This window comes from Callithrix jacchus, chromosome 7 (assembly GCF_049354715.1).
Source record: "Callithrix jacchus isolate 240 chromosome 7, calJac240_pri, whole genome shotgun sequence".
Lineage (NCBI taxonomy): Eukaryota > Metazoa > Chordata > Mammalia > Primates > Cebidae > Callithrix > Callithrix jacchus.
The window spans coordinates 103,607,625-103,632,604 of NC_133508.1; the positions used below are offsets into that span (position 1 = coordinate 103,607,625).

Consider the following 24,980-nt stretch of genomic DNA (forward strand, 5'->3'; position numbering starts at 1 on the left):
GTGGGAGTCAGATGCTAAAAGCCCAACTAAGCCTAGATCCTCAGCTGTCTCCTCAGGCTTAACCTCAAACATAATTCCTATCTATTCTATTTCTTAATGTGTCTCATCACACAGTTAAACAGTAGTCATACTAACTGGACGCTACATAAACTAGAATGTAAAAGATACCCTTCTACCCCCGGCCCCCCACTGTCTGCTCCTTGAAGGCCATGTCTGCCTTTCTTAGTGGTACAGAGCCCTAAGATAGCATAAATGGGCCCTTCATAAGTGCTTTTTGATGAGAGCAATGAATGCCTTCGTCAGTGTGGTTGGGCCCTCCCTTATGGAGAAGGAAAACCAACAGTCGTTGCTAAGCAACATTAAAGGACTAGGTTAGTTTCTGACACCAAGTGACTGCCATCTGCATACTTCACCATGTTTTGTGTTTTATGGTTGCCTTGAGATGACTTTGCTTTTTGGTAGCATTACTACGCCCTTAGCAAAGGCGTATAGAAGAACTAGTTTAGACCTCGAAAGGAGGAAGGTGATATTCATCTGTTAATGTTTTACATGGGTACACTGATCCCTTTCGTAAACTATACGAGAAAGGTGAGGAGTTTGGTTTATTTTCACCCCGCAGCTGTGAACCACCTCCCTGATCTCATATTGGAAGTGATTGACAATGTATCCCAACAGGGTCCTATGGCAATGGGAGGCTATAGAAAGAAAATAAACGGAGAAGTCTTTCCTCTTACAGCCTTTTATGATTCAATTTGTACCTGCTCCCATCTTCTGAGCAGAGATGCTGATACAGCTGATAAAGAATGGGCCCTATTCTCTCCAGACCGTTTGCTGTTGTGGTTAAACAACATGCCCTAAAATACCTATTTCTACTAGAATGAAAGCTGATTAAAAGCAGGAGAAGCATTTTTGTTTGTTCCTTTGTTATTGTTGTTGTTTTCACTGCTATATCATCAGTATTTTCCCTGGTCATTTTAGATATTCAATAAATAGTGGGAAAATACATGGAAAAAAGGGCATTCTTGAACTAACACAAAGCTAATTGACTCTAAAACGTTCCTAAGTATTTCAGAGAGACTAAAGGAAGCAAAATGAGACGATTGTTTGAAAGTTACATTTGGCTAAGTCTAGTGCAGAGAAAATTATGGAAAAAATTATCTGTCTCTAAGCTTTTTGCAAGACACTTTTACGATGATCCAAGTAAAGTTTACCTCTCAGCCAAAATTCAGTTTATCGGTCAGAACATATAAACCTGTCTTCTCCAGCCTCGGAGTCTGCAGCGTGTCTGTCTTTTGAGGATTTAAAATGGGAGGCGATTGTGACTGAGCAGTTGTGTCTTTAAAAACAAATAACTTGGAATTCATGCAATTCACCTGGAGTTCAAAATTGCACTGAGGTTCAATAAGTAAAACATTCTATCTGAGATGATTGATTCAGAGATGCCTAGTTACTAACATATTGTATAATGGGAAGCACACACACATACGCAAGCAGGGTTACCCAGAAAGAGGGTGATTGGACATCTTTGAGAACAATGCATGGTGCAGTGAGCCAGCAGGCAGAAATACTGACTTGCATTGGCTTCACTTCCAAAAGCCAAGTCTCCTAGGCACAGGCGATGGCATGACCTGGGGCTTGGATACTTGAAATAAAGCTATTGTTGGATGCGGATGCTCATTTGAAAGGGGAATGCCTCACAGGAAAAAGAGCCAATTGCAAGTTGGGGCTGTTGCCATGGTGCTTTGCTATTCCTTCAACTTACTATAAATGAAATCCTGGGAGTCCAAGGGTAGGGGAACCAAGGGGAGAGATGAGGGAAATGAGATGAGCCTGGGGGCGGAATCCCACTGCAGTAAAGCTCTAGTGTTTCCTCTTGCCTGTGCTCTAAGGCTGACAAGGAGAAGGGAGGGGCTGGGAAGAAGGGAGAGAGAAAACTGCAGGGAAGGAATGACTTTCTCAACATGCCTGGAATTGCTAACATAAAATAAAAATTAATTTAAATCCTCAGATTTCTAATGTGAATTAGAAGATCTAACACTAAACAAGCATAGTCACTCATAACCCCAAGTAATTCACCATTCTTTCAGTAAATGAACGTTCATATTTCCTAACACACTCTCAATCCTAGATGGAAAGGTGAAAAGAGTTTAATACATTTGTCGTATGCAATCTAACATGCATATTAATGAGCTGATGGAAGGCAGAAACATGCACGCTGCATAGGAAGTACGTTTCAAATGAAATAAATTAATCTCATTCCTATTCATTTTACTATGAAAAGAGGCTAAGTGCATTGGCATACGTTGGTGTCTGACAAGTAATCCTCCAAAAAGCTAGTTTTCAAAAATTCTTGCATACTGGCAGCCTAGTCTGAAAACAGCCACAGTTCTAACCTTTTTGAAATGTTTGTTTAAATGTTCAGAAGTCGGTTAATCAATGCATCATCACTTTGATCAATTAAAACAGCTGGATTTTTGTGCAGAGGCTGCATCTGCAGAATTCTGGTCTGCAGTGGAGAGAGGGTTAAGGAACACCTAGTTGAAATGGGGGAGGGTATCGACTTCAGATTTACTTAAATATTCATGGGGCTTCCTCCATTTTAATCTTCTCCTTTTTAAAAGATGGCTGTGTTTCCTAGTCTGGCAATTCCTCAGGAAAGAAGAATTGCTTCTTCCTTGCAGAGTTCAGCTGAGTAGGACTAATGTAGAGTGGAAACCCCTTCGGCCACCAGGACTATTCATAATTCATAAGTGCTTCAAACCAGCCAGCTGAATACATTTGGACAGGCTCTTGCTCCTTCATGCAATTCCTGATTTCATTACTCTCTTCTGCCAGGAAATAAGCGTGGAGCATAGGCTTCTTGCAAGAATGGAGTGTGAAGATGGGCTTTGTCTGGCTTAGGAAATGCCATGCATTTTGGAGGTTTTGTCTTTTCTAAGTTTTGATTATTTTGTCACTGGATCTGCAGGGCTTTCCTGATCCTTTCGGGATTGCTCTCTCAGAACTGTGAATTCTTTCAAAGGGATTTGTGGACTGTGGCAAAGAGAGCATTCCAAAATGCCTGAGGCAAATTATTTGTTATCTGTATCTTGGGGTTACATCAAGGTGGGTTAATTTTATTGTGTTCTGTGTCTTTGACAAAATGTGAAACATTTACCTCTGTGTGTTTTCTGTGAAGTAGAGGACATCTGTAATGATTTAATTTGTGTGTTCATTTAACCCACTGGGACCTCTTATTTTGAAAGAAGAGCATGTTATATTACATTTTATTTCAGTGTACTATGCTGTGTTTTAAACCTATTCTTTTTACTTAGCTCTGTTTTTTAAAAGATCCTTTTTTCTTTTCTTTTTCCCTTAAATTTTTCACATATAATCTCCTCTCACCAAATAGGTTGTTAAATTATATTTTAGAGGTAATTTCTGACAAATGTATTTTTAAAAGTAGTTACAGTTTCAAGTGGAATGATCTTGACCTCTATTAAAATTCCTTTTCCTATGTTTGCATCTTCAAAAGTAATCAAATGTTAATTTTAAGAAATCTTTTCCCAAAGTGACGTTGGAATAATTTCAAATTGAAGAGATATTTTGTAGACACAGTGTTATTTATCTAATGGTATCTGCTCATCCAGTCTCTTCATTCCTGGACAGTAAAGTTGGAAACATTTAAAGTGAACATTTGCTCTTTTTAAAGTGGTTAATGCATTTTTGTTCTTTATAAACAGTTCAAGAGAATGCTGAACCGGGAGCTGACACACCTCTCAGAGATGAGCCGATCAGGGAACCAGGTGTCTGAATACATTTCAAATACTTTCTTAGGTAAGATATTAACTGGAAAAAAACCTGTTTTATAACTGGGGTTTTCAGAATTAATTTCTACAACCTATCAAGGACATCCCCATGTGAATTTGGGATGGAGTTGAGTCATAGAAAAATCCATTTAAAATAGTAACTAAGACCAGTCTTCAAAAGAAAAAAAATAAGCAGGAAGATCATCATGTTTTTGAAAAGAAGAATTAAAATACCCATCCGAGAGAGGGTTATTATGGGCTAACTGTGTTTAAACGCCTTGTCTGCCTGCCCACTTCCATCTTTGCTAAGACCTGTGAAGTAATGAGAGAAATCCAATCACCCAAGTCCTAGAGGCAGCGCCATTGGCTCCTCTGACAGGGTACTCTTTCAATTCTTTCAATAACTGGGCTTTGAGCAAAAGGTTTCCTCTATAATGTTTTGAAGGGGATGTGGCTGAAGAATAATTCTACAGTGATTTGGTCTGTAAGAATAAGCTTTGCAACTACTTTGGCTATTGCTTAGCTAAGTTATTTAGGATGGTAAGGGGGAGAATTTTAATATTATCTGAAGGATTTCATCTTCTGCAAGCAGCCTCATTATCTTCCCAATCTGATGTTTTATCTATTATTGTCTGTTGTTACATTACTGGTATTTAACACGTGATATTGATCAAAAAGGATTACATGAATGGGTCTCAACTATTGTCATGCATGTTATTTGATTATCTGGGATTTTTGAATTCAGACTTAAAGGCAACTATTGTATAATGAACCTATTTGGACTGTTTTGATTTAAGAAGTCCTACAGAATCTGCAAGTCTGTACATCAAAGTAAATGGATGGCATTTAGATTCTGATTCTGTTGCATCCTCTCTTCTTTTTGGCATAGCCATATAGCATTAAATCAATGAGCATTTTCCTTGATGCCTTATTGAAACAAATACCTCTTCTGGTTTTATTTCTAAAATCAATCCTATTTCTCTAACACCTAAGCAGTTCTTGCTATCAGCAGATCCATCAGCCTTCTCTTTGAGCAGCCTCATACAAAGCTTACTGTATTACTCTGCAGTGGATGGTCACCAGACATGATTATCAAGTGCCTTTCTAACTGTTTCTAGTATGTGAATGTCTGCAGTACATGATTTTCTTCAGCTGCAGTTGCAACACCTTTGTCAAAGAACAAAGGAGAAGAATTTTCATCCATCCTAGCTCCCAGAGGTGCCTAGAATCTAACTCTACAAAAAACATTACACGCCGATCCTTTCTTCTCCCTTTATGCCTTTGAAGACAGGGATCTTCTGCTGAGCAATTTCAGATACACCCTGGTCTGTGTAACGCCCAATTATTTGTCACTAACTGGGAGCTGTTTTAGGGATATTTTACCAGTTAATGACTGTGGGAGAAGAGAATAAAATCAATAATGCAAGAACCAATTTTTGTCTTCATAAGCATTGCATTTTAAAATATGAGGGCTTGAGGACGTCTCAGAAGAGACTGTTACTACTGGAGTTAAAGTTATATGAAATCTCTGAAACCTTAATCATCCAAGACTGGACCTAAGCAGTCCTCTTGCTTTGTAGTCTCTTTCAATAGCTGCTTACCAAGGACAACAAGGATATCTTAGTCTACTAATTAATCTTTTTTATCACTATAGGTAACCAAGAAAGAAGGTTGGTAAGATAATAAATATAATTCATTCCTCAGAATAGAAAAAAATAAGAAGAAAAATTTAAAAAGATAATAAATATGAGCTCTCAGTCTCAACACTGTCTTAAGATCAGGCAAACGTCAACTTTTTCTTGCCTATTCTACTTGCTATTTAGGCAGATCTCTTGAGGAAAATCAGTCATCTGGCTCCTCATTGTTCCAAAAATTAAATTCAAGAGCCCATTGTTGAGAAAGATTATTAGAATCTCAATTTTTATAGACTCTTAGCATTAGGAGGGTGGTGTATGTGAGTGGGTGTATGTGTTTGAGGGTGTATGTGGTAAACCCCATCAAATAGACTGGACAGGCAGATTAGAATTTTAAATGTTTCTGAGAAAACAGAGAAAGAATAAAACCCATCATATGACAAAAGATGCATCAGTTGCCTCACCTGTAAAATGGGAGCAGTGGTATAGATGACATCTCATCTCCCTTCCAAATCTAACTTCCTATGACTCTGATATGAACTGAGTTTATCAGTTTTGCTAAAAGACATGCCTGGCCACCTAGATTCTCTGTGGTGAACCCTAGGCTTGTAATTTGACAATCTTAAAAAACAAGCACATGAAGCTTGTTTCCAGACTGCCTATGCAGGGCATGGAACTTTTAGTTTTAACCTGTGAGCATGGTGAATGTGCCTGGAAGACCACGAAGCCTTCTTCATAAACTTACAGATCTCCAAGGGAACCTAAAACCCTGTAGTTCAATTCTCTCATTTTATAGGAGAGAAAACAGGGGGCCCAGAGGGATGAAGTAACTTGACCAAGATCACTTGGCTAATATTTTCCTCAGTCAGAACTAGGACTTTGCTCTCTTGACATCTAGACCTAAATACCTTGTCAATCCTTCAGCAAGGAAAGAAGGCTGTTAGGAATGCAGAACATATAGAAGAAAATCACATAAGGACTCTTAAGTAATACATAAAATATTTTGGCAACAAGTCTTTAGGAATCAGAATGGTTGGACCTAAAAATAAAATGTTTACTAACAGGCTGGGCATGGTGGCTCATGCCTGTAATCCCGGCAATTTCGGAGACGGAGATGGGCAGATCACTTGAGGTCAGGAGTTTGAGACCAGCCTGACCAACGTGGTGAAACTCTGTCTCTACTAAAAATACAAAAATAGCTGGGCATGTTGGTGCATGCCTGCAGTACCAGCTACTCAGGAGGCTGAGGCAGGAGAATCACTTGAACCCAAGAGAAAAAGGTTGCAGTGAGCCAAGATCACACCATTGCACTCCAGACTTGGCGACAAGAGGGAAACTGTGTCAAAAAAAAAATGTTTATTAACAGTTTCCAATAATAGGAAAGGTCCTTGTAAGACCATAGCAACCATCTCAGTGAGCACAAAATAAGAAGATCTTAGCAATTTACCTTAAACTTGAAGAGCAACATCTCAATAATAGCCATTAAATGTTAAAAATGTGTCATCCAGAGAGGAGGGAAATCCCTTAATCTAGAGATATATGAAACTTGCGTTGTTCCTATCTTTAAAAAAAAAAAAAAATGGTGCAGGAGGATAGGGAGAAAGGCTGGCAGCAGATTATATTTACCAGTCCAGGCACTCACTGATGCTGTCATATAATGGGCTCGTGGCTGCCGGTACAAGGGGAAATAGAAGTGTCTAATTTCAGGGGAAATAAAGCAGGACCTAGGGAGGAGGAGAATAAATAATGCAAGATTTTTATATGTTATATTACAATTAGTTAATATTTTCATGAACAGAGAAAAGTCATCCTTTTAAATCCTCTACTTACCATCTCAAAAGCTAGAACTTAGAATTTTCAAGATGCCAGGAAAAGAGCTTAGGAATTTTGCATAATTGAAAAGTGTGATCTAGCAAGACATGAACCTCAAATTATGCCAGTAACAGAATTTAGGTGAGACTAATTTTCGTATCTGCTTTTTGTTTGTTTTATACTGGCCAACTGTTTGCTCACTGTATTCTGACCATTCTATAAATGTAAATTCACTCAGTGTTTATTGTGATTTTTTTGAGTCTGAATTTCCGATTATTTCCACACTGTGCTGGCTAAGCATTTAATAGAGGAAATTCAGAATAGGGATACCTATCAGTTGTTCCAATGCCTGCATAGGGAAACACCTATTAATGTCAAGTTGGCACTCTTTGTGAATAATAGTCTTCTTTACTGCAGTGTTCCAGACACAGTAGTGGTTCAGCTCAATTACTCACTGGTGCAGTGAATCTTTAATTAAACAAAGGGAAAAAGCTGCTAGTCTTACTAGAAATGGTTATGTGTGCAGTGACACAGGAGAATCTAAGAACCTTTTTAACCAGAGGTAAAGAATGGTGGTTAGAAAGGCAGGCCCTATTATGGCCTTTCATTTTAGCAAAAAGTAGTATAATAGACGTCAAAGTGACAGGGAAAAAAGTAATTTCAAAATAATATAATATGTAGTTTTTGTGCCAGAGATTGTGTGGCAGGAAAGAGATTTTTAATAGGAAGCTCAAGGCCCGGGTTCTATGCTATTAAATCACTGTGTCTGGAACAAAGTGATTGCAAAATAAATATCTGTTAAATAAATTGCCCTTTGAGCTTGGGCAAGTTGCTGACTTCATCTGAAAAATGAGAGTGTGGGATTGTTATTGGTTCTCAAACCTGGCTCTGGTTATCCAAGTCACTTGGGAATCTTTTAAAAAAATACTGATTCAGTAGGGTTGGGTGGGGTTGTAAATCTGTATTTTTCTGAAGTTTCCTGGGTGCTTCTGATGGTGGACTAGGTTGGAAACCCCTAAACTAATTGAGATGACCACTAAAATTCCTTCCTAAGCAAAAGTCATAGGCTTGTGAGCGTAGGTGCTTGTGGAACCTAGGGACAATATTGAGACGTTAGGGATGGAGAATTCCCTTGCTTCAGCCCCACAGAGAAGTAGTGAGGTGTACACAAAGCTGGTGCTGTTTCACTGTTCTTGCTTTGCTCTGATGAAGTGTCCACAGGGACCTATGAGCAGCCAGAGGTCTCTGGGGAAAACATGTGACTGTGCCATTATCTGCAAAAGTCTGAAAGCAAATCGTCTAGATCCCAGAATGCCATCTGGGAGCATGTCATTTTCAAATGGACAAGTTGTCTTGCTACTAATTTTCACTGTAAGTAGCAGTGATAAATGTAGATACTTTTGAAGGCTGCATTAACTCTTTCAGACACAGAGTGTCATTTAGTTCAGTGAAGTAGTTGTTATGCAATTTAAGAAACGATTGCCTCTGTGCACTCATTTGTTAATGAGTGGCATCCCTGTGGCCTGAAAGAGTTAATGCATTTTTTCAGAAGTACTTAGGATACAGCTCCCTGTGAAGTGAAATGGCATATTTGATTGCTGATATTTTTAATAGCCCAGTGTAAAGGAAAGAGCTTCTATAAGCAGGTAGGCACTTTTTTTTTCACTAATCCTAGCTCTGCTGTTACCTTGTTGTAACATAATTTTTAAAAATATTATGAGGTATCATAAATACTTAATAACCTTAAATATGTTGATAAGTATAATGCTTATTATAAATGAGAGGCCTTATTATTTATTAGTAGAATTAATAGATACAAGGCATGAAATAAAACTGAAATTATAGTCTTCCTCTAACCTCAGTGGTAATAAACCAAGCCCTTAAAGTAATTGTTTAAAGATTATGAACCACTTATATTTCTAACATAAATACTGCTTATATAAACTGAGCCCTTGCTAAAGCCTTATGGATTTTTAAATTTTTTTAAGTAAAAATAAGATGAGCAGAACATGAAGCCTGATTTTTTATTAATCTGATGAACATTTTTATTATATAAAAATATGTTACTCACTTTATTTAAAAATCTACATGTAAATTTTGGTGCTTCATCTTGCAAATGTATAAGTGTAATTCTCCTAAATTATGCTGAAAACAGAAGATTTGGGCTTGTATCCTATTTTTTCTGCTTCCTGGACAAGTTACTCTGTGCCTTAATTTGCCTAGCAATAGCATGGTACACAAATCTTATTTTCCTTAACAAATTTTATATTTTCCCTGCTTATTTCACAGAACTACCCTAGAGATACAGCGAAATTGTGCTATAAGAGTTCTTTATAAGATTATAAAGCTGTTATAGATGGATAGAGTTGCTCTGAATATTGCAATGGGTTCTCATAGACATGTGTGCTGAAAAACATAATCCTTTGTGTGTTGCAGACAAACAGAATGATGTGGAGATCCCATCTCCCACCCAGAAAGACAGGGAGAAGAAGAAAAAGCAGCAGCTCATGACCCAGATAAGTGGAGTGAAGAAATTAATGCATAGTTCAAGCTTAAACAATACAAGCATCTCACGCTTTGGAGTCAACACTGAAAATGAAGATCACCTGGCCAAGGTGTGTATGAGCTCAGTTTTTGCTGATGTATCTCTCTGCTTTACAGCAGACAGATGACCATATACCTTTTAGAAAATAGTAGGGATTGCTTTTGCATTATTATTCAGTTTTGCGTTAGGGAAGTTCATTTGAAATGAGTTTACTGTGAGCGGTAAGGCCTCTGAAAGCTGTCATTAGAGGAAGGTTGATTAAACATTAGGCCAAGTCTGGGGGAAAGCCTGGATCTCTTACTCTGGGTAGTTATTAAGAATGAAATAAACTGGTCTTTAAATCAGATAACCTTGGAATAATCCCACAACACAGGCCTGAGTGATGTTTCTTCCAGGTCCATCTGTGGCCCAGGAGCCCTAGGATGTAATTCATGACTGGCATTCTTCATGATCTTTTACATTAAATTGGGTTGACTTATGCACATTCTGACAGCTGAATCTTCGTGATCTGGCTTTCAGTGATGATAACCAACGGGCAGAGGAGTTTTCCCTGAGACTGTTTTCCGGTTATTACTAATGGGCCAATAAGCAGCAAGAGGAGAGACAGGGAAATTGAACTAGAGTGATCTCTATTCACTTGTGGCCACCTTTGAAAGCAACATTGATTGAGAACTGATGCACATGCAATATAGGTCAGCAACTGAATTTATAAATACATACTCTGCTTTTTCTGAATAAAAAATGTTAAGAAACTTGTAGCTAACATGAAGAGGACACCCGACCTCTTAGGCCATTTAACTTTCAGATTTTCATGCAACTAAAGCACTCTAAGGAGACACTCTAAAGACTTAAGCAGCCCGTGTCCAAAAAATAAATTAAGAGATGAGTCATATTAGCACAACTGTGCTTATTTCTAAATTCCTCTAAATTTTTAATTACAGGAGCTGGAAGACCTGAACAAATGGGGCCTTAACATCTTTAATGTGGCTGGATATTCCCACAATAGGCCCCTAACATGCATCATGTATGCTATATTCCAGGTGAGTGAACAGGAGTGAATGTTGGCTTTCCAACTTGATGGCTCTTTATGATTTTTTTTTCCATCTTACTTTTCTGATTTAACTTTCCTCCACCTTTGAACATCTACTTATTTATGTCCTAATCCATTTTACAACATAGGAAAGAGACCTCCTAAAGACATTCAGAATCTCATCTGACACGTTTATAACCTACATGATGACTTTAGAAGACCATTACCATTCTGATGTGGCATATCACAACAGCCTGCACGCTGCTGATGTAGCCCAGTCGACCCATGTTCTCCTTTCTACACCAGCATTAGATGTGAGTAGTTATGATCTGTTTTGCATTCCTGACCATCCTCCTCCAAAAATTCCATGCTAGCTGGAGTAGTAGCATGTGCCTGTAGTCCTAGCTACTCGGGAGGCTGAACTGGGAGGACTACTTGAGCCCAGGAGTTCAAGGTTACAGTGAGCTATCATTGCTCCCCTGGACTCGAGCTTGGGCAACAGAGCGAGACCCTGTCTCTAAAAAAAAAAAAAAAAAAAAAAAAGTGCCTTACTATATGCAATATACTTACAAAAACAATGTAATTAGACCACCCTGCATGCTTGAACTGGTTCTTTATAGATGTATAGCATCTATTCACTTAGTTATTAGAAAAAATGAACGACATTTCTACTTGCTTTGCTTTCTAATATCAGTGTAACCTTCCCTTCACATCTCTTACAATTAAAAGTTGTTTAACAATAAAGCAATTAACAGAATTTGAGGGCAGGAATCATGTCTTATTCTTCATTGTCTTTCTAGTAAGGGATGCAATGTATCTCAAAGTGTCTTGTTCAGTATCTGGTAGACAGTATAGTCTCAATACGCAATTACTGATCTGAACTTCCCAACACCACCCCAGGCATATATTGAGCATTATATCTCCAGGGGTTTATCACAGAAATATAAAATATTCTCTATATTTCCTATTAGTAATAAGCATCCAGAGGCTTATTCTTCTAAAAATTTATAAAACGGATTCTATGTGTTGAAGAAGTAGTAATTGAAAATCTAGAACAGAAAAATTAATAATGCTGAAGAGAGAGAAACAATATTCAAATTTGCCATACCAAACCTGAGAAGGTGGCTGTGGCTCCTTCCTTCACAGATTAATGCATTTGTGTATACCGATATAATCAACAATGGGTACAGCAGATCATACTCTTACTTGAAAAGTGAAAATGATGGTCAGGTACTCCCAAAATGTTCTGGACCACTGCAGGAAGGGACTGGCCATGCCCTATCCAGCCCCACCTTTACAGAATCAGTTTGGAAGGTGAATAAAAAAAGATTAACCACAACTCTATTGCTTGAGTTGCATATTATCTAAGAAAAGAAATCCAGGTGGTCTTGAGAAAGTGAGATGGAGGTAAGGCTGTTGCTCCCTCTGAAGGAGAGAAACAGTACTGTTTTTATTCCCTGTATAAGTATCATAGAGTGAGCCATCGCTATTCATCAACTGCCTGCTGTTATTAATAGTATTGTGTGGCCAGAAATTGGCCATGAGTGCTGCAAACTTTTTAGAAAAGGGAGAGTTCAATGAGTGCTTGAGTAATGGGATTGGTCTTTATAAGAGAAGTGAAACCCATCTCAAACTGACATTTGAAGGACCAGAAGATTTAACTAATCAGAGAGGATGAGGAAAGAAATCTCAGCCCTAGAATGAGCACCAGTATATACCTTATTAATATTAGGTTTGAATCACTGTGCATGGGTGGGGGCAGAGAAGCCTTCATGACATGACATGAAGGCGTTGAGCAGTGGGGTTTCAGATTTCACTTCTTAGGAAGGTTCTCAAAGCTTGCCCATAGTAAACAATTAGTGGATACATATTGAATGAATGAATAATATCTAAAAGCTGTGACCACACCATCAATTTAGTATTGGGAAATAATTTATTGCTTATCTTATGAATCAGAAATTTGGCCACTTTTCTCCAAGTTAAACAGCTGAGAGCATATGAAGGTGGTTATATCTCAGAGCAGAGCACAGTCTCACTTGCTTCTTTGACTTGTATGTGTTTGTGTTACATAAGCACCATGCTGCCACATCACTGGTCCAAGAAACAAGCATTAGATGTCTACACACACCATGAGATTTGTGCTAATGTCTTTCCAAGCATCAGCCTTTAGGCTTGATATGAGACTGAACTCTGGCCATCATTTCTTTAACATCAGAGACTTTATGATGATGAACAGAAACTACATTTACTTAAATTAATATATTGAGATATTATATAAATCGACAATACCTCTCCCAACAAAAATAAAATAGACTACTTTACAAATGAAATTGAATAAGCAGGATAGGCAAATTGGATGTGGAGTTAAATGTGTTTATTTGCCTGACAGGCTGTCTTCACAGATTTGGAAATCCTGGCTGCCATTTTTGCAGCTGCCATCCATGACGTTGATCACCCTGGAGTCTCCAATCAGTTTCTCATCAACACAAGTGAGTTCACCACTAGAGAAGTCATTCCAGATAATTGTATGATTCACTGCTTAATTTTTTTTCCTCCTGATGTTTTCATTATGGATAATCACAAGGATAATAATGAGGCAATCCTTCCATTTCTCTCAAACTGGTCAGGCCTTTCCTGGATACTTGGTCCAGTTTGGCAACACAATGTTTGAGCTTCATGAAGAACTTGGAGAGGGTCACAGGGAACCATAAAAAGTACTCAAAGTTTGGCAATACAATATGTAAGGAAAATATAACAGATAGGAAATTATTCAGTAAGAACAAGAAAAGGTTTGGGGATCACATGATAAGGACTTTTGATATCATGCAAAACTCTCACAGAGCATAGTAAATCACTATTGCCCCTATCTGCCTGGGAAGCAGCTACAAATGTTGAATCTGAGCATGGGAACCTCCAAACAAAAGTAAGACTCCATAAAAAGCCCTGGAATGAGTTTCCACAATTCAGAAAGAAGGGTTGTTAAAAGTTCCACACATTTTCTTCCAACTGCATAGATTTGATTATGGATTGGGAGTAGCTATGGCCTCAGTGACCAAGGGTGGTCCAGCCTTAGCATCCCAAGCCATACTCAAAGGTTTTTTCATGCTTAAAATGTTTGGTTTTCATACCTTTGAAAATCCATTGATTCTCTCAAATAATGCACTATCTCTAAGTAGTGGAAATCTAAGTACTTTGAGAATATTGGTTATTCCACTGTGGTCATGAATAACATCAACTACTGACAGTTTTCTAGAAATGCTTTTTGAGCTATTGTCTGTTCAAAAGTCCTGATCATTAGTCTGTGACCTTTATCCAAAGAATATGTGAATGATCTGGGTTTGGAGTACCCTGGGTTCTTTTACTTCATTCTTCTATTGAATGAGCAAAATGTTGGGGCAGCTACTTGTCTGCATGGGTTATATCAGTTGGTAGAATGTGGTGTCATGAATTAATCCGTATATAAGCCAGTTAGCCTCACACAGAAAAATGGTCTTCCTACTGCAGTCACCTATAGCACTGCAACATATAAAGCTTGCTTGTAGATCAGTGCCCTTGATCATAGGATGAGCAAAACAAGAGTATTCATTGAGGTTGTAACTCAGAGCACACTATTAAAGCACTGAGCATCTGCAATAAAGTCACACATTACCACCACGTGGCTGATATTGTTGATTAAGAGAAAATGTAGTTTCATATGTCAGACAGTCATATTCCCAAGCAGACTTCTGTCTAACAAAAGATGCCTGTGATTTTTCTATATAAAGGCAGGCTGGCAGCTGCAGCTTGGGTTTCCAGATATTGCAACTTCTGGTGAAAAGAGCCAGAAAATTTAATATCAGAAATGTTCCCAAAAAGTAGTAATGTTTAGTATCATATTAATAGAAAGCTCTAAAAAGTGACATCATTTAGGTAAAATGAGGTTTTATGCATTGTCTTCGACAATCCAAAATTCACAACTGCCAGAGATTAGAGAACATATAAAATGTGAATATAGCTTGAAAATCTCAATACAGGTCATAAAGTTTAGTGGTACTTTCATGCTGTGCTTTTCCAAAGTACAAAATTTTTGAAGACACATAAAAATAGGATTTAGCTGCTCAAGAATGCCCTTACCTAATATTAAATTCTTCATCTGAGATATCGAAGGAGCAAAAGGATTTTAAAATTCAATGTATTTTAATCACAGAGAAAGCTTATACACCAGTAGAAGCATTTTTTGCTTAGAAACGACTTCTGTTTGTAAAGGACCACTGCTTCTCTATGAGGAAATGAGATGTAGCTGGTGGTTCTTGAAATAATGTGGAGAGAACTAGGTCTGATTTCACTTTGAGATAATGCCAACATTCAAATCACAGCCCTTTCTTATGAAGTCATCCTTTTGTCTGATTTATTAGATTCAGAACTTGCTTTGATGTATAATGATGAATCTGTGTTGGAAAATCATCACCTTGCCGTGGGTTTCAAACTATTGCAAGAAGAACACTGTGACATCTTCATGAATCTCACCAAGAAGCAGCGTCAGACACTCAGGAAGATGGTTATTGACATGGTAAGACTTCAGCCTCTCTACGTTCCCCACTTACTGCCATTCTCTCTGATAGATTGAACTTACTAACAGTTTTCATTTTCTTTTTACCCAAGGTGTTAGCAACTGATATGTCTAAACATATGAGCCTGCTGGCAGACCTGAAGACGATGGTAGAAACAAAGAAAGTTACGAGTTCAGGCGTTCTTCTCCTGGACAACTATACTGATCGCATTCAGGTATCTGTTGATAGTCTTTCATTTAACGCAAAGCCAAACCAAACTAAGCTGAACAACAATTAGAAAAAGAAAACAAAGATAAATTCCATTATTTGTATATCCTAGGCTACTACTATAGCTTAGGGCATATTTTAAGAATAAGCTAAGGAATATGGACATTCAAGTTTATCCTCTGATTTGTGAGGTAAAAAAACCCTATTTGTGGAATTGCTTATTAGTTCTATAAATAAATTGCAAACTCTATTTGTAATAGGGCATACGTGACTGTTGGTTCCAAAAGCTTGTGTTTGGATTTAAATCCTATTGACTTGAAGTTTGTTAGGTCTGTTTTGGATATACAAATTGCCATCAGCTGTTCTCCTCTTTCCACGAGTGGAAAATATGAAGTTATCTACTTTGAGTAATTCTTTGCATTCTTTCCAAACTGAGAAAAGGAAATGATAGCAGCATCTGACCTCTAATGTTCCTTCCCATTTTTAAACTCAGTGACTGTGAGTCTAAGAAGACGCACATTTTCCCCCTTGGGACCCTATAAAGGTAAATAACTGACCCAGGCTAGCACCACTATAATACTGTTTGTTCGGTGCATACTTCATAATTATAATGCAACTAAAATGTTCTCGGGTTTAGTACCAAGTGTACTAGTATGAGAGGAATGAGATGTTCTGGCAGTATTTGCACCTAATTTTATGGGATTTCCAAAACTTGATGATTTCAGGTCCTTCGCAACATGGTACACTGTGCAGACCTGAGCAACCCCACCAAGTCCTTGGAATTGTATCGGCAATGGACAGACCGCATCATGGAGGAATTTTTCCAGCAGGGAGATAAAGAGCGGGAGAGGGGAATGGAAATTAGCCCGATGTGTGATAAACACACAGCTTCTGTGGAAAAATCCCAGGTATCTAATATGAGATTTTCAAAGTTTTTGTGAAAATTTGAAAATTGTAGAGCTGGAGGGTCATATTTAGTTCCATTCTTCCAATAGAATATGTATATATGAAACGATAAGGAAACAACCACGCATTTTATTCCATTATAGTCAGGACTCATGTGACTTCTCCATTATACTCAGTTCATAATGTAGGGATAAAGTAGTTACCAGAAACCCATCAAAATTTGGACTGTGTATCTCTAAATCATTTAGATCATTGCCTCTGATGTTAGCATATCCAGCTGAATGACCTGAACACTGGTGTCTCCTCCATCCCATCCCTGTGGATTTCTCCTAGCTCTGTCTTCATTCAAGAGCTCTACTCCTCGTCCTTGCTTCCAGCCCTCTGTTTTTATTTTCTCTCCTTAATCATGCCCACTGCAACCATCACCAGAGGCAGTCTCTTTGACCCCCTAGTCAAAGCCCTGTCTTGTGGCCCTTCCCAAGGATGCTCCTATGATTTTGAGAACATGCCGACATTTTCCAGTTGTGTCCAAAACTACACATTCTCTGTGTGTTTAGGACAGGGAACAATAGTCTGGAGGTGGTGGATACAGAAATGTCCAGATGCCAATAGCTGCAGAATATGCTGCAATGGAAAGTGTCAGTATCCCTACAAAGGCTTCTGGGCTCTCTGAAATACCAGTTTTTTCAAGAAAACAAATGGGCTGAGCCAAGTAGCTGAGATTGAGAATGAGTTCATAGATTGTCCAAGGTCTTTATCGCAAAAATATTTGGTTTGCTTTTTGTCAGTATTTATCCTCTTTCCCTACTACTTGCAAACCCCAAATTTGCATATAGTTGTAATAATGTACAGTTCCTTAGCAATTTTATTTTGTGGCTTCTTAGAGAAACCCAACTAAGTAAGTTTTAAAATATGAAAGTGCTCGGAAGCTAATATGCTGTAAAAATGCAGGATAACATTGTTAATGAGGGTCAGTTAAAAGGCTTAAGTGGAGCAAGATATGAATCAATAAGGAGGAATAACGCCCTTTCATTAATGACAGTGATGTTTTATGTTTATATGATGTTCTGTGGAGCATTTCACACATTTTGCATATATTCTCCTACTTGGATCCCCAAACAACCTTGCAAGATAGATAAAGCGGATATTTCCCCAGTATGTCAGGTACAAAGCTGTCCTCTTGGTTCACTACAGCAGGTGTCTCCATCCAAAGCTCTTCACCCTCCATCTCAGGGACAAGTCTTCCTGTTACCGTGACATCGTTCCCCACTCTTGTATTTCCCACCAATGGGCTCTGCTGAATACTGTCTGATTAACCCAGCAGTAAAGCTCTTTACTGGGTGCTTTCAGGATCCGTTCAGCTCTCTCGTCCTCTGACCTAGGAAATAAATAACTAGCAGCTACCTCTGAAAAAAATTCTCAGCATTTCTTAGCAGAAACAAAACAAGTGAAGAAAGGAAATGACTGCACTGTGTTCAACTTATTTAATTTTCTCCATTGCCTTGAGCTTGTTATTTTGGCTCCCTGGAAAACACCTTGAAAATAGTCTCTAGCATTCATTAAGCACACATAAAGAAGTAAAGGGGAAGGAAAAGGAGTGGGTGTAAGTGAGAGAAATATCTGAATCATGTACAGTTGAGTTTTATAACCAGTACAGAACAGAGATGCCCTGACTTTGCTGTGAATCTTGCTTTTTGAGGCTAGGAAAGCACCAGAAAGAAGAAAAAGAAAAAATATATACATATGTATATGCATTATACATGTTTATATATTATGTATGAAAGAATCACATATGACCAAAATTCTTGTGTACAGTACAACTTGGATGTATTAAATGACCAGCCAAATACCAACATGTTAAAAAGAGAAGTTTATAGCAGTGTTGAAAGAGACCTATATAACATCCCATGGTTGGGTGCCCTTTGCCCATCTACCCCTAAATCCCAACCCAGCATCTCTCTAACTCCCCAGACCATGGCAGGGGAATTCCATTCCCTCATTCAACTAGTGCCTATTCTTTCTCTCTACTTGTCCCCACCCCCAGTGTTTCCTGTTTGTCCAACAATGAGGAGGCCAGCATAAGGCCACACTGCTAGCTCATGCAGGATGCATAGCCTCTGAGTAAACCATAACAGACCCATAAGCCTGGTATTTAATCACAGGAACACCAGCAAAAGGAACTGCTTAATTGTTTTTTATTTTCTCTTCTTTCTCTTGATGGAAATGACTTTGTGCTCTATAGATCCAAAACAATTGCATTCATGTTCACCGAGGGGATATGTGTTTCTTTCAGGGCTTGAAGTAGTTTCAAGTGTTTCATCAAACTCCTCTACCAGCCAAAACCACTCCACAGAATTTGAGAAATTCCAGAGTAGTCAGGGGCCAGCTCCTGATCACTTTGGAATAGCAACATATTTTAAAGTTAACAAGGAAAAAATATTGAGTCAAAACACGTTAGACCTGGGCCTGCCTTCTTCAGAAAATGACTCACAGAATCCAAGTAGTGTAATGACGAAGTCATTCCTAGTGCAGGTTCCATCCAGACTTCTTATCTGGCACACATAAAAGGAAATGCAGTCTGCTGTAGTGAGATGGACACAGGCCTTGGAATCACACGAAGCTGGGACTGAGTCCCAGCTCTACCACTTACTAGTTCTGTGACCTCTGACAAGATATTTAATCTCAATAAGTCATAGTTTCCACCTTTGTAAATAGTAAACAGCAATACTTACTTTACAGGATTAAGAGAGAGAGACTACATCTATTGTATTCAGTGTAAGACCCACCGTATAGTGAGTGCCCAAAATATAGAATCCCTTATGACTGGTTTTTCTGAAGCTGTTAATGTTCTTTCTTTGCATGGAAATCAGGACAGCTTGTTTACATTTCAAGCACCATCACAATAACGGATGTGTAATTTGATTTTTCTCCAGGTTGGTTTTATCGACTACATCGTCCATCCACTGTGGGAGACCTGGGCAGATTTGGTACAGCCTGATGCTCAGGACATTCTTGATACCTTAGAAGATAACAGGAACTGGTATCAGAGCATGATACCCCAAAGTCCCTCACCACCACTGGATGAGCAGAACAGAGACTGCCAGGGTCTGATGGAGAAGTTTCAGTTTGAACTGACTCTTGATGAGGAGGATTCTGAAGGACCTGAGAGGGAGGGAGAGGGGCACAGCTATTTCAGCAGCACAAAGACACTTTGTGTGATTGATCCAGAAAACAGAGATTCCCTGGGAGAAACTGACATAGACATTGCAACAGAAGACACATCCCCAGTCGACACATAATCCCCCTCTCCCTGTGGAGATGAACATTCTACCCTTGATGAGCATGCCAGCTATGTGGTAGGGCCAGCCACCATGGGGGCCGAGGCCTGCACAGGACAAGGGCCACCTGGCTTTTCAGTTACTTGAGTTTGGAGTCAGAATGTAAGACCACGAAGCGAATAGCAGCTCAGGAAATCCCACGGTTGACTTGCCTTGCTGGCAAGCTTGGTGGAGAGGGCTGAAGCTGTTGCTGGCAGCCGGTTCTGACCATGATACATGGCTTGAAAATGGAAGACACAAAACTGAGAGATCGTTCTGCACTAATTTCGGGAACCTATCCCCGCTAGTGACTGAACTCACTGACTAATAACTTCATTTATGAATCTGCTCACCTGTCCCTTTGTCTGCCAACCTGTGTGCCTTTTTTGTAAAACATTTTCACGTCTTTCAAACGCCCGTTGAATACCTAGAGTTTAGTATCAACTTCTACACAGATAAGCATTCAAAATTGACAAAGCTTTTTGACTCTTTCTGGAAAAAGGAAAGAAAATAGTCTTCCTTCATTCTTGGGCAATATCTTTCACTTTACTGAAGTTACTTTTGCAAACAGAAAGGATACACTTCTAACCACATCTCACTTCCTTCCCCTGCTGTCCAATCCAACTCCACAGTCACTCTTATAACTTATCTCTGTTTGCCTGCCTCCAGCAGTATTTAACTTTTTGCTGTAAACACGATAAAATTGAACAAATTAGGAGGTAGAAATGGGCAGTTGTGTCGCTCACCATGAGCAGCGTGCCCTGCTGTGTCTCGGACCCTCCACCAAAGGAGTTGTACATTCCGTGTCCTGTTCCCTACCTCCTCTCTTCACCCAGTTACGCTGTTTTCAATGTAATGCTGCCGTCCTTCTCCTGCACTGCCTCCTGTGCTAACACCTCCATTCCTGTTTATAACTGTGTATTTATTAATGTATATAATGTAATGTTTTGTAAGTTATTAATTTATATATCTAACATTGCCTGCCAACGGTGGTGTTAAATTTGTGTAGAAAACTCTGCCTAAGAGTTACAACCTTTTCTTGTAATGTTTTGTATTGTGTATCATATAACCCAAATGTCACTTAGGAGAGACATACAGCCCCCTTGGCGGAGAGGATGGAGGGTGGGCTTTTGTTAAGAGGGTCTGCCCTTTCTTTCCCTGCCTGAGTTGCTACTTCTGCACAACCCCTTTATGAACCGGTTTTGGAAACAAGATTCTCACATTAGATACTAAATGGTTTATACTCAGCTTTTACTTTTGTATAGTTTGATAGGGGCAGGGGGCAATGGGATGTAGTTTATACCCAGGTTCTATCCAAATCTGCGTAGGCATGAGTTGGGTTCTAACTGGGTCCTCCTATCATTATGGCTTTGGTTCAAAAGCAACACTACATTTGCCTACAGATGATTCTTCTGAATGCTCCCGAACTACTGACTTTGAAGAACTAGCCTCCTGCCTGCCATTAAGCAGGAATGTCATGTTCCAATTCATTACAAAAGCAAACAATTAAACAATGTGAATTTTTATAATAAAATGTGAACTGATGTAGCAAATTATGCAAATGTGAAGCCTCTTCTGATAACACTTGTTAGGCCTCTTACTGATGTCAGTTTCAGTTTGTAAAATGTGTTTCATGCTTTCAGTTCAGCATTGTGACTCAGTAATTACAGAAAATGGCACAAATGTGCATGACCAATGGGTTTGTATGTCTATGAACACTGCATTGTTTCAGGTGAACATTTTATCGTTTTCAAATGTTTCTCACAATGTATGTTATAGTATTATTATTATATATTGTGCTCAAATGCATTCTGAAGAAACTTTTATATGAAGTGAATAAACAAAAGCATGATTAGATTAGTCTGTAGGCCCAGTTATTTCACGGTTGGGTCTGACATATGAAAAGCAGATCTTTCTCTTCTCTTCTGCCATTCACCACAAAGAAAGCCAACCGCTTTGTCCAGCCAATATCACAACTGAAGTTTTAGAATCTATGTCCAAAATGTCCCCTAGTTTGGAACATTACACTTTTGTCTTAGCAACTGTTCACTCAGCTCAATGATGCAGGAAGGGGGTTGAGGAAGGGAAACAAACAAAACCACTTTGCTCATCTCGAACAGTCTTCTTCTACCTCTTTAAGAGTCTGAAGAGTTTACTGTAGATAAATAAAGGGAATCCCCAACTTGGCTGGGTCCTCTAGAAAGTGAATCATAGATTATAGAACATTAGTATAATGCAGTCAGAGAGTCCCATTGATTCATTTGACACATAAAGAATCTGAGATCCAAAGAGTCATCTGAAACCGCAACCCGCAGAGCATGGGTGGACACTCAGGTTTTCTCAGTGATCCATGCAGCCTCTTGTTGCTCATATGGCTATGATTTTCCTTCTGGAAATAACTGTTTATAAGAAAAATACTTAAATGCTTTGTTGAAACCTTAAAGTCAGCATTTTAAAATATTTTATCCTGAGAAGGGTGTGTGTTTATGTGTGTGTGTTTGTTGCAGAATGTTGCAAACAAGAATCAGTGTTGGCCCATGATAATTTAGCCACAAGGAGGTGCTCTGTGAACCAGTAAGAGAGTCGTCTCTAAACACAGCTGAAATTAAGATGAGCCGACATTGCAAACCAGCTTGCCTGCTGTTACGGAGCTATTTCCAATACTTTCCATCATCTCTGATTTCTGATTGCACCCCCACATCTCTGAGAGTTTGAAATGGAGCAAGGTAAATTGCTTACAATAGCCATAGTTGTGAATAATGCCTAGAACTATAAATATTCACAAGTCTGTTTTCTACTGAGAAAATTGTAAATAAGAATCATATGGGAAATAAATATTTTTTAAAATACTTGTTTGGAGCCCATCCTCCTCCCGGATTTATGATTGAAGCCTTGGTTGAAGCCCTGGCCATCAGATTTTTAAAATTTTCCCAGGCTGAAGGGCATGGCACAATCTTGGCTCACTGCAACCTCTACCTCCCAGGTTCAAACAATTCTTGTGCCTCTGCCTCCCATGTAGCTGGTACTACAGGCATGTGCCACCATGCCTGGCTAATTTTTTGTTTCTTAGTAGAGATGGGATTTCACCATGTTGCACAGGCTAGTCTCAAACTCCTGAGCTCAGGCAATCTGCCCACCTCAGCCTCCCAGAATGCTAGGATTGCAGGCATGAGGCACTGCGCTGAGTCTCTCCCCAGGTAATCTTAATGAGCAATTGGAGGAGAGATCCACTGCTCCGAAACAAAGAATCACACCTGCAGCTGAGGTGTTCTTTCACCCCCACTATCTTCAGATATTCATTGTGCATTCATCATGGCCAGCATATCATGCCCAGTATAGCTGTTTTAAACCGCAATTTTTGTTATAGCCCAGTTTTATCTTACTGGCTGGCTTCTAACCTAACTTCTAGGTAAGATGAAACAGCACAGTTTCACTAGTTTCCTATTCAGAAACCTCAAGAACCAGGCCGGACCTCAGGAGTCCAATCTAACCGTAACCTTCTTGAGTACTAGGAACCCTGCCTAGTACTTTCTCCTCCATTTTCACTCGGCCTAGCATCATACCTGGCACAGCGTTCATACTCAAACATTTGTTGAGTAATCTGGATGTTGACGATGTAAAACTTCAATTAACAGGAAGATCAGAAGAATGCACATTCTAGGCAATTTAACTTTCGGCTTCTCTCATTTGATTGCAATGATCTGTTTTCAGATGCCTCCCCATATAGCACCGAGCCCTCTCCAAAACAGAATAATGTTTTTTGTCTGGTCTCTTTTTTAACCTTTGTATTCTTCACCAACAAACACTAAACTGGCCCTAAGCAAAAGGAGAACCAGTGATGTTTGTTGAGCTAATAAATCAAGACACAAGTGGAACCCTTTTTATTGAAATTACTTGTGAAATATGAATCTACTTGATTTTCTTGTGGAAGGAGTAGAATATACCGGGAAAAACATAGTCTGACAAACCTATGTTCCATGCCTTTTCCTGTACCTTCCTAGTGGTGGGAATTTGTGAAAATTGTTTAAATTTTTGAGCCTAAATGTTCTCATTATTAAATGGAGCTACCAATAGACAGCCAAAGATGAAATCAGATATAGCATTATACACAGTAGATGCTCAATAAATCTTTGTTATCTGAATGTATGTACTCATGGATGAAGGGATTAATATTTAAAAACTTCTAAAAATCACCTGTAAAAGGAGAAGGCAGCAACACATTTTGATTAATTTAGGGTTCTTGAAATCAAGTTCCATCTAATCTAGCTTTTCATACATCCACTTCCTATGTGTGTTTTTCCACATACACATAGGAGGATAAATGCTCTCACTTCAATCCATCATATGGGACTCTGCTGACGCTGACAGGCTCACTGAGTGGGAAGGAAACTTGCATTGCTCATCCTTTTCCATGCTATAGAATCCCTACAGAAATATGCCTGTTTGAAAGCATCAGGTAATAGATAACTCAGCAAGGCCCTTTTGAAATAATGTAAGTTATAAGGTTTCTGGGAATCAAATTGTACTCTTCTAGAGCAGCCTTTCTTGCTTGGTTTTTTAAAAATATTTCTAGCTAAATAATGTATGTAATTCCTCTTTTAATTTCCTGTTTCAATTGAAAATAGGAGCCAGACTTTTTCACTCTGTGACCTCAGGAAAGTTTATATGACCTCTATGCACCTCAATTTCCTCATCTGTAAAACACTGGTAATAATAACAGCACCTATTTAATAAGATTATCTTGAGAATTAAATGAATTAAAGCTGAAAAATAGTAAAACTCATGTCTGGCTTATAATATGCATGAACAAATGTTAATATATAGCTAAAGGCAGCATGTTTTCTACACTGTATCTCCTTCAACCATTATTCGTGTGACTTATCTTCACCATTCTGGTCAGATTATTCTGGGCTTACACAGACAGACAGTGCTCTTTTAGGATGAGTGCCTCAGAACCAAGCACCATACTTCACTCACGGTAGGGCACAGCGTGACTCATGCTCTTCTTTGTTCTGGGATCTGTTCTATAATCCAAGATTGTATTCATTTGGAAGGATATCAGTGACTCACCTGGATAATTCATAAGATGCTTACAGGCAAAAAAACCCTTCACTCCTTTTCACATAAACCGCTGTTAAACTAAATCATCTCCACTTGGTTCTCGTACAGTTAAGTTTCTGAATTTCAGTGC

The 24,980-nt window shown here is 38.8% G+C and overlaps 1 protein-coding gene across 10 annotated transcripts in view; it reads left to right on the top strand.

Moving 5' to 3' along the window:
• The window catches only part of PDE4B (phosphodiesterase 4B), a 701,553-nt gene extending 679,909 nt beyond the window's left edge, over window positions 1–21,644 (top strand). For 9 of the 10 annotated variants that reach the window (XM_054236382.2, XM_035251772.3, XM_002750925.5 and 6 more), the window contains 9 exons: window positions 3,723–3,816; window positions 9,671–9,849; window positions 10,721–10,819; window positions 10,959–11,123; window positions 13,199–13,298; window positions 15,204–15,358; window positions 15,451–15,573; window positions 16,292–16,474; window positions 19,406–21,644. In XM_054236382.2, the coding sequence (XP_054092357.1) occupies window positions 3,723–3,816; window positions 9,671–9,849; window positions 10,721–10,819; window positions 10,959–11,123; window positions 13,199–13,298; window positions 15,204–15,358; window positions 15,451–15,573; window positions 16,292–16,474; window positions 19,406–19,771 (1,464 nt within the window). In that variant the 3' untranslated portion in view covers window positions 19,772–21,644. Of the gene's footprint in view, window positions 1–2,746; window positions 3,106–3,722; window positions 3,817–9,670; window positions 9,850–10,720; window positions 10,820–10,958; window positions 11,124–13,198; window positions 13,299–15,203; window positions 15,359–15,450; window positions 15,574–16,291; window positions 16,475–19,405 lie in introns of those variants that run through there. The other variant, XM_009001419.5, reaches the window with a different exon arrangement.
• Window positions 21,645–24,980: the final 3,336 nt, after the last annotated feature.